The sequence below is a fragment of the Meleagris gallopavo genome, chromosome 19, assembly GCF_000146605.3.
Source record: "Meleagris gallopavo isolate NT-WF06-2002-E0010 breed Aviagen turkey brand Nicholas breeding stock chromosome 19, Turkey_5.1, whole genome shotgun sequence".
In the NCBI taxonomy this organism is placed as follows: Eukaryota; Metazoa; Chordata; class Aves; order Galliformes; family Phasianidae; genus Meleagris; species Meleagris gallopavo.
In genome coordinates, this window is record NC_015029.2 from 1,877,039 (window position 1) to 1,891,116 (window position 14,078).

General features: G+C 48.0%; 1 protein-coding gene across 3 annotated transcripts in view; it reads left to right on the forward strand.

The window, feature by feature from the left end:
* EHMT1 (euchromatic histone lysine methyltransferase 1) overlaps nt 1–14,078 on the forward strand; it is an 81,030-nt gene that overhangs the window by 3,593 nt on the left and 63,359 nt on the right. The window contains exon 1 of one of the 3 annotated variants that reach the window (XM_019621374.2): nt 7,650–7,674. The exons of 1 other annotated variant lie outside the window; for it this stretch is intronic. Coding sequence is in view for 1 of the 2 variants with exons in the window: in XM_019621373.2 (XP_019476918.1) it covers nt 13,567–13,629 (63 nt within the window). In the remaining variant the exon portion in view is untranslated. Of the gene's footprint in view, nt 1–7,649; nt 7,675–13,530; nt 13,630–14,078 lie in introns of those variants that run through there. One more of the 3 variants, XM_019621373.2, reaches the window with a different exon arrangement.

The following is a 14,078-nucleotide window of genomic DNA, read 5'->3' on the forward strand; positions in this document are numbered from 1 at the left end:
AAACTTCTGCTCTTGCCTTTCAAGCTCCACCCAAGAAAATCTTTTCTTTGCAAATAAAAATGAAGAAAGACCTCTGTTTTTCATAAGTTGCAATTGTGTTCTTGTCTAAGCTGATTATTTTATTTATTCCAATAATCCTCTTCCAGAATAAAGGAAAATTAATTGTCTTCCTATTTCCATAACGGTTTGCCCTTCAGAGAGTTGCCAGGCAAAATGCTTAAAACCTGAAATGAAAAGATGGTGAACGTTTAAAATCATTGAGCTACTATAGGAACACGTTTGTATTTTAATAGGGTGGTATTCAAGTAGTCCCAGAGAGTGCTATTTGCTCCGTGTTCTGTAGGATTATGGTTTTGTTTTTTTTTTTTTCCCTTCTGCATATTAAAATGGGGTCATGCCTGCTGCATTAGATAGCGCACGTCTTATGTAGGATTGTGCTCTCAAGATGGACTGCCTGCAATTGAATCCCTACAGTTATCTGGTGTTAGTGGGGAGCGTTGTCCTTGGGTTTGTTGTGTTTGCCCATCAGTGCCTGGAGGTTTGGGTGCCCCGTGGCTGGGATAGGAACAGCTCTTTGCTCAGAGCTCACCCAGCTCTGCACTATTTTGAGCGTTGTCTGACTGATGAGCATTACCTGCTGAATCTGGGGAGATGCTGATGTGATGCCTTAAAAGGCTCAAAAGTGCTCCATAGCAAGCTGCTGTTGATATCAGTATTTTAGGATCCGTTGCTAAACTGGCGTGGTATTTCCAGCCCATCCAGTGCCAGTTTCCTGCTAGCTCATTGAGGTGGATGTCAACGCGCTGACCTACAGCAGCTACAGCCTTGTTCTGTAGGCATGTTCTACATGTGCACAACGGGGAGGAAAGGTCTGAATTTCTTTCTACCCTGTGGGTAGACTGGGAATCCCAAACTGTGGGGCCAGGGCACAGCTTGGGAGCCACTGCCCATCTCCCTCTGCTTTTTTTTGGAGGTTGGGAACCTCGTGTAGATTATGCATGCTGGAGCAGAGGATGGAGATGCAGTTTTGTGCCATTGCACCCCAGTGCTGTGACAGGGCTGTGTTCTGTAAGACTCCTTTTTCAAGGCTGCAGATCTGTTGCTTTCCCCATAGAGCTGTTGTTGGAAGAGATGAGAGTGGATGGTTGGTATTGACTCCTTCTGAAGAGAGAACTGGAGAGATGTATTTATGCATGTAAAATACATACACACAAACATGTATTCATATATATATATATCTAGGTGTATGTGTTTATATTTTTATGTGTCAGACTGAGTGTAGATTGAGCTGTGGGTGTCCCTGTTCATTGCAGGGGAGTGGGACCAGATGACCACTAAGGGTCCCTTCCAACTCAAACCATTCTACGATGGAAAGCCTTCTGCTTTCCTTACTGACTCGGTGCTTTATTGTGGTGCAGGTGGAAAAGCTGCCATGGCAGAGGTGATGGTTGATGCATCTTTTTGTGGTTTCCTCTCAAGAAAACCCCCAAAAACGAGGGATGGATGATTTAAAAGAGGGTACAAAACCAAACAAGAAAAAAAAACCCAAACAGAAACTCTTTATCACATCTTAAATCTTCTGCCCCCACATCTAAATGTGCTTTTTAAGGAGTACAGATGCTTGTTGGCATAGAAACTACAGGCTCAGAGTGGAGCATGTGGATGGAGAAGGAGCCATTCTGCATGAACATGGACTGAACCTCCACAGGGTGCCCAAAATCTTTCATGAGGCCAAGAGAATTGTCCAGATGTTGCTGGAATTATAATGGCACTTGATATTTAGGGGTTCCAATTTGTGGTTAAATCATTTAAAAAAAAAAAAAAAAAAGCTTGGGATGTAGGGAATGCAGATACATTAACAGTGGGCTTTCTTTTCTTCTGAAAGAATCTGTAGTCCAAAAATATTGCTGAAATCTGTTTGGCTCCGAGCAGTGCCAAATCCCCATTAAAACATGTGGATATTTCTGTGGTTTAATCTGTTAGAAATGCATTCAGGATCCAGTTATGTTAAATTAAGCAACAATATTGGCCTGGATACTGCTCGAAATATTCAATGTGGCAGTCGGAACAGCAAGCAAAATGTTTGCACATTTTAATCGCTCGATGAGTAATTGAGTTCCTTTTATTTCCCAGGAATGATCGAGAGCTCTTAATGCTGTCCCTGCTCTGCCTGACCTGTGGCCCTGTGGGATGGATCTGGGGGTGCAGCCCCACTGAGCCTCGTGCTGTGCTGTCAGACGTACAGAGAGCAGGATAGCAGTGTGGAGGCTCAAAATTCAGCCATGAAAGCACAGCTTTTAGGGTACTTTTTATTTTTTTATTTTTTATTTTTTTGCTAAAAAGGAAGAAAAAGCCCGTTCTTTTATGTGGGATGGTTTATTTCTTTCAAAACCTGAAGCTCCAGTGCAATTTCCTGTATTATTTTAATTTTAAGGATAATAACGGTGTGATGATAAGTGGGGATTATTAATGATTTATGGTCATAGAAAGTGGAAATATAAGGCGTAATGTAATGGAGGGCAATGCCATAAATGTTCTCTGCGAAGGCAGAGGGGAGAGGAGGCGGAGATCTGGGCTCTGAAAAGAAAAAAGGAGGAAATTTTTTATTTTAGGAGGAAATCATTTCCTCAGAGGGCGGTGAGGCCCCAGCACTGCTGCCCAGAGCTGTGGGAGCTCATCCATGGAGGTGCCCAAGGCCGTGGATGGATCCTGGGCAGCCTGAGCTGGGGGTTGGGAGTGGGGCTGGGGGCTGTGAGGGCCCTTCAACCCAACCGTGCTGTTATTCCGTAGTGATAATAAACCCACAGAGGTGTGGAAGTTAACAGAGATTGGAGCCTTGACAAGATTAAAGGCTGGGTGCCATGTACGTGGATGCTTGTATGCGTGCGTGCAGTGGCCCCTATCCATGCAACATAGATTGGAAGCAGAGGAGAAAGAAAATGGGAGAATTAAAAAATAAGAGAGTTCAAAGCAGAAGAAAAATGACACAGACGATGAATGCTTGAAAAAGGAGGAACTTGGCACGTGTGCTTGTGGGCAACTGCAAAGAGAACAACCCCTGATCCCAAAGCAGAATGCAGGGAAAAGACGTCAGTGTGTAACAGGGATGGGACGTGGGTGAAGATGGCAAACAAAATGGGGATCTGGAGATGAGTGCAGGTCGTTGTCTCTGCAGAAGGTTGCAGAATATTTGCTTTAATTGCCCCTTATGTCAGCGATTAAAAAAAAAATCCCCCGAGCCCCTGTATCTTGGTGGAGTGATGAATGGAAGGGCTGGTGCTGCAGAGGACCCTGATTCCTGTTGTTTAGGGCAGGATGGAGAGGTTGTGGTTGCCCCATCCCTGGAGGTGCCCAAGGCCGGGCTGGATGGGGTCCTGGGCAGCCTGAGCTGGTGCTGGATTTGGTGGTTGGCAACTAGATGATCTTTCAGGTCCCTTCCAACCCAAGGCATTCTGTAGTTTTATGATACTCTGTCACTCAGACCTGTGGTCACTCAGACCTTCCGGTCCCATTTACTGGCATCCCTTCTTGCTGTACTGTGTGAACACCCAGTCCTGGCATTCATCTACAGATCAGTCCATGCAAACTTCACTGCTGCAGGAAAATCTGTGCTTATTGTGCTATTTATGAACCAAGTTCTTCTCCCTTTTGTCTGCGTATCATAATGGGCACAGCCTCTTTTTGCATTTTTATAGTTTAAGGTCAAACTTTGCTTTACGGCCTCCTTGGGAACAGGGCGTGTTTAGGTGAGATCATAGAATTGTTTGAGTTGGAAGGGGCCTTGAAGGCCATCTGGTCCCACTCCCCGCAGAGCACAGGGACACCCACAGCTCCATCAGGTGCTGGGCCTCTTTGCTCACATTCCATCTTCCATGCCTTTATGTAGGACCGCTCCAGAAACAGCAGTTAATTCTCCCAGCCTCAGTTTTTCTGTGAAATGAAGATGCTATAAATTTATATTATAAAGAAGCCGTGGCTATTTGATTGTTGCAATATATTTAAGCAAATCACAGTGCATCTGTCTGGTTCTATTTTGCACAGTGATGTTTAGATGCTTTTTCCTGGATGTGCTCTGCTTTTGACTGGAAAGACTTAGACTGTTTTCTTTTCTCTTGCCCTGGAATTCATGCTGGCCAGAGCAGTGCCCAGAGCTCTAAGACCATGACATTGGTTAGGATAAAACTCAGCAATTATAACACCAACCTATACGTGCTATAGAGTGCACGTATTTACGGTTGGGGATTTGCTTCCAGGATTGATTAAATGCAGCAGGAATGGAAATGCTACTCAGTGCTGTTCATCCTCACTCGAAGGGCAGTGCGTGGAGATTCAGTTATCAGGCTGCAGGGTGAGATGCTCCGAGTGGTTCTGCCTGACGTTTCCAGGGGTAATTTTTGGTGCTTTTTGTTTACAATTGAGTGCACTGATCCTACTGCGGGCACATCCAAGGTTGCTCTGTCAGTGAAGTGGTATTTGCAGGTTGGGAGGCTCTTTGGAGAAGGAAGCTCAAGCTGTGACCTTCAGAAGTTCCACCAGTGTTGGCACAGTGCTGGCTCCAGTGGGCAGGAATGGTGTGGCCTTGGACTTTATGTGGAGGAAGGAGGCTGTTTATGTTTAACCAGCTTCTGCTGGAGCAGCTCTGTTGGCTTTCCCTGATGTGCTGGTGTTGATGCCGAAGAGCCCGGCTCGCTCCCTTGGATGTGGAGGTAACTTCAATCTGAGATTGCATACAGCTCAAGCCGGGCGTGTTGGGCAGTGAGCAGCCCCAGGACAGCATGTTTAAGGAGCCATAATTTTATTTGCTGTTCTCACGTGCGTCCATTTTACTCCTTATCTGACAGGTTTTTGAAAGGTACTGAGCAGTTGTAACTCACAACAAGGGCTCTGGTAGGTGTGGGTACCAATTCCCGTTGCAAGGCAGGCTGTGAATAACTCAGCTCTGAGTTTTGCCCTCCCTCTTCTGTTCTGACCCCCCCCAGAGAGGTTGTGTGCCACTGCTGCAGAATTTGCAGCCTTCAACATGAGGACCTTTGATGCGAGCAGGTTGACTGGGAGAATATTATGGTGCATGGAAAGGCTGACTCCCCACTTAAGCACTAATGCATTCCCTTAATGAGAAAAAGTTGGACTTGAAGATGGCCAGACATCTCCAGAAGATGTTACTGCTTTCCTTCTTACTGAGCCTGTGCTTGCACTCCAGCGTGGAGCAGGTGAGCAGTAATACTGGTGCATCTCTTGGAGCAGTGTTAGTGTTAGGAGCAATGCAGGATTTCCCTCTTAGATTGTTCCTCTGCTGGAACTTTGTACCTAGCCTAGGGTAAGCACATGAATCCACTTTTCCATTTCTTCCCTCCCTCTCCCCGAGGAGACAATATAAATGCCATGCCCTGAGTGTGCATCTATTGAGGGGAAGAAGGGATTTTTAAATAGCAGTGAACTGGTTTTCCCTCGCTGCAGCAAGCCAATTGTTCATTAGCAAAATGTATTAATAATTAATAATAAAGTTCTTACAAACTTTTTTTGGTATGTGAAGCAACTTTAATTCCTTTGCATCAACAAGAGCTGCAGGTATGTCTTCGTGACATTAAAAAAATAAGGAAGAAAGCAAGGCTTGCAAATTGGTCTTTGTTTCCAAGGAAACAAACTTGACATGCTTGAGCTGTGCGAGATGCAAACACCGCTAGGTTCAGCAGACATGCCTCAGGATGCTATGGGCTGAATATTATTTTTAAACCACCTCCAGTTTGAAGGCATGGGAGAGGATGAGAATAGAATCTGTCAGCAGGGTTTTTGCCAGTCGGCGCTGAGCGGAGGCGCCGCGCGGTGCCCTGGTGCTGCCTGATGTGGTGAGGAGCGGATCACGTCCTGCTCTGCAAATGGGTGTCCCTGCCAGTGTCCCCAGAGACATTGGGGCACTTTGGGGTAAATGCTCTGAGGAAACACTGCAGCAGAAGTCGAGGTCTGGGGGCAGAGAAGCGCTGTGATCCAAATGGCTGTGGTTTATCGCGGGTGGCTGTGCCAGATGCCTTGTGCTCTAATAATGCTGTAGTACAACGCAACTTGCTTGGCTGCTTTGCATCCAGAAGTCAGATGTGAACGCCAACACTCTGCTATCACAGATGATTTGCTGAAAAGCTCGAGGTTGGTGTTCAGACTGAATGTAGTGGAGAAGAGAGATCTCTCAAGTAGGAGAGCGAAATGCAGGGCAGTTTGCATAGTGCATCCAACAGAAGTGTGCTGTGTGCTGGTGAAAATCATGCATTTAACATGGCTCATTGCATTGCTTGGAATCTCTTGGTATTTTTGTCATTACCTTGGAAGCTTGGTGCAGGCAAAGAGCTCATTTTTGGCATTCCCTTGTCACTGCATTGTGTTCTGATGTTCAGTGTCAATTGAGGTTTTGATCATTTATTTCCTTTATTTGTTAGCATTCCTTTACAGAATCACATGGAAGCAGTGCTGTACATCCACAGCAGAAATACCGGCGAGGACTGCCTGATGTTGTGCACCAACAATACATGGACTGGAGCACCCAGAGCAGCTTTTAGCTTGGGCTCAATGCAATGGCAGGGCTGTGCATTGGTTGGGAGTAGCAGTGAATATTTGCCCTGGGCTGCATAGCTTTCCTCCAAACTATTTTCTTTCTCAAGAAGTTGTGTGAGCTGGAGGAGACGAGCAAATCCCAAGGGCAGGGGATGGGCTCTGAGCACTGATGGAGCTGTGGGTGTCCCCATTCACTGCAGGAAGTGGAACCAAGTGGCCTTTAAGGATCCCTTCCAACTCGAATGATTCTATGAGTCTACCGCATAAAGTCTCTATGGGGCAGAGAAGTTCTGTGTGACAATAATTCAGTGTGCAGATTGTAATCCTCCAGCACCAAAAGCACCTAGTGAGCTTCAGTGTTGTGTCTGTGCCTATGTTGCTGTTTGGAAAACTGGAGAGGAGAAAAAAGTCCTCTATTTATTGTGCTTTGAAACATTCCTACCGTATGGACGATGGAAATGTGAGCATGGAGGTTGTCAGAGCTGGTTTGTTAAAACCAAACCTCTCTTAAATGCAGGTTCTTAGCAAAACGCAGCAGGAAGGGTGTTGCACTGTAGGCTTCTTCCTCTTATCTGTCGTGCTGTTACTGCAAATTCATTGGGAATAATCATCAAGGTTACAGAGGATGGGGTGGTGTAGGGTTAGCTTTAAGACAGAGGGAAGCACTGTTTGCATTATGAACTAAAAGCAGCAGCTGAAGCCTACGAGGGAGAGAATATTAATGGTATTTTGTGAAAATATTGTAATTTGTAGAAGAGTGAAAAACACGCTGGTTGAGAGTCTGGAGGCAATGCTCCTTTCTGCATGAGGCTTACTGAGGCAGGGTTTGCCTTGCTTTTGTTCTAAAGCAAGATGCTGGCAGGCTCAGGGCACCTGCAGTCCTGCAGCCGGAGCTGTGCCATACTGGTGGGCACAGGACATCGCTGGTCAGGGTGGATCCTGCACCTTTTTTATTTCTTCCCCTTTTGCTAATGACACTTCCTTCTGCTTACATGTCATCAAAGCTCTGTAATGGCTGAAGATCAGCCCGTACTGAGCATGCTCCGGGATTGAAGCTGCACCCATAGAGGGAGATGGATGCGTGGCCGCAGGAGGAGCAGGCCCACGGGCAGAGGATGGCCACGTGCCCAGGTAGGGGGCTGCTGGAAGCGGTTTGGGCTCTGCTCGGCTCCACCACCACCACCGGCTGGCTTCGTGCTGCCTCCTGCGGATTGGAAAATCCTGACCTCGGCTGCCTGGCGAACCTCCGTGCAGCAGGGACCTGGCGAGCTCCAGGGTGGTGGCCCCAAGGAGCCGGGCTGGTCGCCAGCACTGCGGGGAGTGCTGGGCTGCGCCTTCCCCACGCGAGGCACTAATTATTGTTAGTGGGAAGCCTCGTGGGGCACGGACCTGCTCGCTGCTCTGGGATCTGTCTGCAATCGTAGGAGGGCGAAGGAACGTCAAACTCCAGCTCCCTTCCTCGGTCTGCATTCCAAGGGTTGCAAACAAATCTTGCCAAATCAGCTCTTCCAAATTTGCAAGGAAAGGAGGGAATCTGTGCGTCTGTTCCTTTGGCTGAGATGAGTTTTTATTCGTGTGCTGCTTTCTGGGTTTAACACGTTGGCGAATGGTTTGTGGAAGGAGTGGGGCCATGTGTGAGGCCGGGCTGGTGCACCGTGTGCGTGGCTGCAGCCCTCTCCAGCCCCAGTCACCCACCCTGGTGCCAGCAGGCTGTGCTGGGAGGTGCCAGCCAACCCGCTGCAGATTTGGGCTCCAGGCCTGTGCCAGAGAGCTGCAGGGAAGATGTGGTTTTGCATGGGAGCACTGCTGAGCCTTTGTGCCCCATGGGAGAGGTGCTGTTGGGCATCCCCTGTGATGCTGGTGTGGCTTGAGCAAAGGTGAGGCGTGCTGCGTCAGGGTGTCGTGCAGGCTTTGGTGTTGTGAAGTTATGACTTTTATTAGCAGAACACTCGGCGGTTGCAGCCTTCAGTCTGCGTGCAGCAAGGCTGGCTGGCTCCTCAGGGCAACCCTGCTGCTTTTCATCAGGCAGATCAGCACATGGCGGAGAGCGGCGCACACGTTTTTATTTTATGGCTCTGTCCCAGGTGACGGCCTCACAAGCACAGGTCAGTCTGCATGATGAGTCACATTGCTGCATCTTTGTTGCCTGGCTCCAAGTTGCTGGTAGACCCAGTGCTTCCAGCGTCTTCTCTGGGCAATCAGGGCAGGGCAGGACCCAGCCCCGGCCAACAGGCAGCTCAGCTCCCATGTGAGGACCAGCTCGGTAGAGGCTGGTTTTGGCAGTCCCAGCAGAAACCAGCTTGAGTCCGTGCATCCTGGTGATGCAAACTGCATTCTCTGTTAATGGATGCTGGCTTGTTTGTGGTTGGGTGAATGCACAAAGAGAAGCGTTGATGTAAAATAAATGGCATTGTAATCGTACGTGGAAAGTAAAAGGTTTTGATTTATTTTGGCTCGGATGGGGGCTGCGTTTACAGCTTTTCCAATTTGATCTCAGTGGTTTTTTTCCTTGCGTGACTCTGGCACTGGAATGATCTTGGTCCCGTGTTTTCATGTATGGTCTGGCTCCCTTGATGAGGAAATTTGATTAAACAGTTTGGGATGCTGAAAACCACTGGGGTAATGATTTCTTATTGTGCTTGTGTGAAAGGTGTAAGGTAGCCTTAAAGACCCACTGCCACCTTATGGCAGTTGCTGAAAAGCAGCCTCATCTGAGCCAATTCTGTACACACATCATGCTTGCTTTATTTCTCTGCTCTTCTTAACTAGTGATATTTGCATGAAGGCAAGAGCTTTGTTTTTACAGAGTTCATCTGCTCCTTCTGTTCCTTGCAGCAATGTATAATGTCAGTGGAATCGCTTATAGAGCCATCAACCGTGGTGCTGCAACGCAGGAGTTCATGATTTGGGGAGGGAGATAAAAGCACCATGAAGAGCTCATTCTCTCCCAGTGAAGAGCGTGCTTATTTTCACGTGAATGCCCTGATGCTTAAAAAAAAGAGGTGTGAGGTCAAAGAACAGGGAGGCTCGGAGCACGTGAGGCTGGTGGGCAGAGCCCTGGTGTTCCAGCAACGCAGTGCAGCAGAAGCGAGGTTGAATGTGAGCGGCCATTTTCCTGCTGCTCTGCTGGCAGAGGACTGCTAATAAGCAGCGTGGCTTTGTGCTGCTCCCATCCCACCTCCTAGCCCCAAACAACCCCATAAACCGTTCGTTGAGCAAACTGGGAGCGTGGCTGAGGCAGAAAGCTTGCTTGCTGTTGCTGAGATGGGCTGTGCAAGCCATGTTTGCGCCCTCCCTGAGCAAGGCTGCATTTGTTACAGAAGAAGCTCTTGATGTGCAATAGCTGAATGAAGGGGAGAAATGGTGTTTTCAGCTTTCCAAAATAGAAGGAGCCACGGTTACTATAAGTTAAAGCTGAAGGAGTTTCTAATTGGGAACTGTTAAGACTACAGTATGTTCTGAGCTATAGCTGTCTGGCCAATATGCTTCTAAATAAAGTTCTAGGATTGCCCCCAAAAATGAAATAACTCAGCACATGTTCTTATCAAACATAGCAACATCTTCCACAGAGCTTACCTCTCTACATCTGTTGCAACAGCTCTATTCTTTTTTTTTTTTCTTCTTTTTTTCCCTTTAAAAATATTTTTTTAATCCCCTTTTTGGTGTATGTGATGTACTCAACACAGTGTCCTGGGGAACGTTTCATGTTGTCTGTTAATGAAAGGCAGTTTGCTGAAACTAAAAGCAGGAGGAGGGGAGATGGCTTGAAAAGATTTGGGTAAAAATAAATAAATAATATTCAGGCTTTGAAAGGCTGAGAAAGCTGTGATCCCAGAAGTGTGCATTAATGAGCGAATGCTCCTTCAGAGCTGTTAGCTGAGGCTGGATGTGGACATTTCGGCTCCCTCAGAGGATGCTGAGGACAATCAGTGTGTCCTGGGAATGGGCGCTCTGCTTAGCAAGTGGTGTAAATAGTCACCGAGGGGGGAAGGAGGCGTTGTAAGAGCTTGCAGCTGAGCAGAGCACTTCTCAGCACTGCAAAAGAACTCGGGATTCCAGCAGCAGTGCTCTCTGTATATCCGGAGCCCTTTATTGGGGGTGTTTTGTTTCGTTGTGTTTGTGGGGTAACTTCTGAGGAGGCCCCAAAGGAGCTTCAGCTGTGAGCAGGTGGAAGGTCTGAGCTGAAAGAGGAACCTGATGAAAACGAGGAGAACCCCCTGCGTTTTGCAAGGCTAAATACTGTTCATCCTATAGAAAGCAACATGTCCCCTTGTCTCCCGTTTGTGTTTCCGCTGCAAGGGAGCTGTGAAAATGCCATGTGTAATGGTGTAATTAAGCAAAAGCCCTCAGGAACCTACTGTCCTTTGTGCTGTGCCACTGCCTTCGTCTTGGAAACGTGAGGTTTCTGAAAGGGGTTTTCAAGCTTTGAGTGGAGGAACCAAGGCCAGGGAGGCTGAGTGTCAGCAAAGCGGGTCTGCGTGGGCCCTGCTGTCTTTGGAAATGGGGAATGCTAAGCTGTCCAGCATGCTTCGGTGGAGAAACTGGTGGGGAGTCCTTGGGGTCGATAAAGGGGAACGCTTCATGGAGTGTGGGCTGCTGTTATCTCACATGCTGAGCAAACCCCAGCCGTTTCAGAGACATGCTTCATTCTGCAGGAGAGGGGAAGGCAGGCCCCTCTGCAGCTTCTGCAGTGGGCTTCTGCATACAGCAAGTTCCTGAATGGTTAAACTGCGCATCCTTCCAATGTGCCAGCCTGCGTCACGGGTGGGGGGGAAGGCTTCCTGTCTTGTGGGAACTGCTTGGGAGAGGACTTTGATCTTCAGGAAATGGGGAGATGGGGCTGTGAGCCCGGGGAGATGCTGGCATGGTGCGGATCCAAGGATTGATTGTTGGACTGCCTGCACCAGCCTGATCTGCGTGGTTGTTTAACACATCTTTGGTACGTTCAGGGCTGAACGTGAGATGTGCAGAGTGTCTCTGGGTGCTTCTGCTCTCAGTGTATTTTTAACCTCAGCAGTAAAAACATCTGTAATATTGGGGTGTGGTGGGGAGTGCAGGAAGAGTGAGTGCTACAGGATGGGTCCCTGTCCTTTTCTCTCTGAAAAGGGATGTTGGCTGTGGTCCCTCATTGGCTTTGCATTTAGAAATATCTTTGTTTCTATTTCTGTGTTTTTAATGAAAGCTTGGTAATTTCATGCTGCAAGGAAAGGCAGCTCTCCTACAGAGCCATCTTTGGTTTGAGGCACAGTAATCTTTTGATGCTGTGGATAATACAACTCAAGTCTGTGTAGTCGTTCTTACTGCTTTTGTTTTGAGATTTTTGGAGTTGTCTTCAATTACTTACCTCTCTGCCTTATGAGTGATTGATAGGAAGGCCAGCAAAATCTCATTTTATGTATATTAAAACTTAAAATTAAAAGTTTACATCAAACAAAAACGCAGTGGCTGAGAGATCCTTGCTTTCTACTGTCACCTCAAATATTCATTCCCTATGAATTTCAGTCATCTCAATTTAGCCTTGTGTGTTTTAACTGTTTAGTAGTGAAACTTCTCTAGAGTGCAGAGAGAAAAATAGTGTCACTGTAGCTGAAGCAGACCCAGAGCAGCTCTCCTGCTGCTTTAACTATCGCTGCTTTGCAAATGTGCAAGGACACAGTGGTGAAGTAGCTGCTTGGTCTCTGATGCTGACACAATAGCAGGACATGCTGGCACTGCTCAGCGGAGGAGAGGAGGGAATGGGTTGAGCAGAGCAGGCGTTGGCTTCATGCTTGTGCTGGAGATGTGAGTTTGGATGCCTGCTTTTCATGCAAGGTGCAAAGCAAATAAAATTATTGGGCTTCTCAAAACTTCGCCGTGGATTTCTGTGGCTTTTTCCCCCGCTCTGTACAGGCAGTTCCCTGCCCCCAGCAGCCCACTACAAGGCACTACACTGAGCTCGTCTTCATTGTAACAGTTAGCCTTAAAGACAATCATCTTCTGTGTTCTGGTTTCATGGAAAATAGCTTTGCTTTGGCCAAGAACAGCCAGGAGGTGCCACAGCCCATGTCTGAGTTTCCTCTTCCTCCTCGCCTCCTCTGGCTGGGCTCTCCCTCCCACCCCACAAGGGCAGCCCTGCTGCCATGGGGCACTCTACTGCCAGCCCCACTGCCAGCCCCACTGCCAGCTTTGTGTTTGCATCTTTTCCAGCCCTGCTCTGCCTGCAGATGTTCCTGCACATTGCTTGGGTTTCTCTGGGAGCATGAGCAGATGCAAACGTTGCCAAGAGTTTGTGCTTAATTGTTAAGGAGAACAGAGACAAACTACTTTTATTTTGAAGCTAAAATGTTCTTTTATCTTGCTGGCTAGGCCAGATGTATCATATGGTTCGGCATAGGCTGAGCTCAGAGCTACTGTACCGCGCAGAGCACTTGCTATCACTTCGTTATGTTTTCCCCCCTCTTTTTAATGATTGTGGCTGTGATATGATTTAAGGTTGGTTGTACCAGGTCATGTTGTATTATAAATCCTCGCAGTGGAAGCCAGCACCCCTTCAGCTCAGCAGGTCGCATCTCGAATCCTCTTGCAGTTGGACACTGCACACTTAACCAGTTTAACCCGTGTGCCTTCGTCCCCCTCCTCACGGGTCAGACCCTTGATTAAGCAGTACAAAAGCAGCACAGGGATGTCCCCACGCCACACCGCGTCCCTCCCCATCCCTGCTCCCCTTGCCTTTTTTTTTTGTGGACAAGGGCTACTCTTGAAGGCCACTGAAACAGAACACATTCTGGGTTTAAAAGGCTTTTTTTTTTCCAGGCAAGCGATCAGTTTGAGGCCTGGCACCCTGTCAGAAAGTTGACAGATGATCTGCATTACCGGGGCGTCCCCGGGATGCCCGGGCTGATCGCCGCTCCAATGGACGCTGGAGCCTGCAGGTTCTCTGTGAAATGGCTGCAGCTTGGAGGGAGCAGTGAAATGGTCTCCTCTGGGCATGCTCACTCTGTAGAGGGAGCTTTTATCACATGAGCAGAAACTGAATCACTGCTCATGAGGATCTGGAATATGCAACTCTTTGAGTCTTCCCCAGGAGAAGACCACAGATGTCTGCAGGTACAGTAGCTCGCAGTGTCCATCTCCCATACCTCATAAATAGCAGCGTCCCTCCGGTTGGGGCTGCAGGCAGCCTGGCGCCAGGTGGGAAAGGAGAAGCCTCGGAGAGGAGGAAGACAGTTCAGATAATCATGGCTGGATTCTTTTTTATGTCAATTCTCTCTTTTCTTCTGCCCTGTGCGAGGGAGGGAGCGCAGCAGGACGGCAGCCACGCGGGGCAGGGCGCTGGGGCGGTTGGGGAGCAGCCTGGAGCTGCCTTGTCAGCGTTTGACTGCTCTTTTGTGTTGTTATGATTGTGACTTTGTTCTGTTCCATGGCCTTGCACGTACATCTGGCATTACCTGGCTCAGGGGAAGCTTGGGCTCTGGATCTTTTGTTTGCCTTCTGTGGTGGGGAGGCTTGTTTGGAGGGATGGCGCTTAATTTTATTTTAGGGTTGGGTTTAAAAAA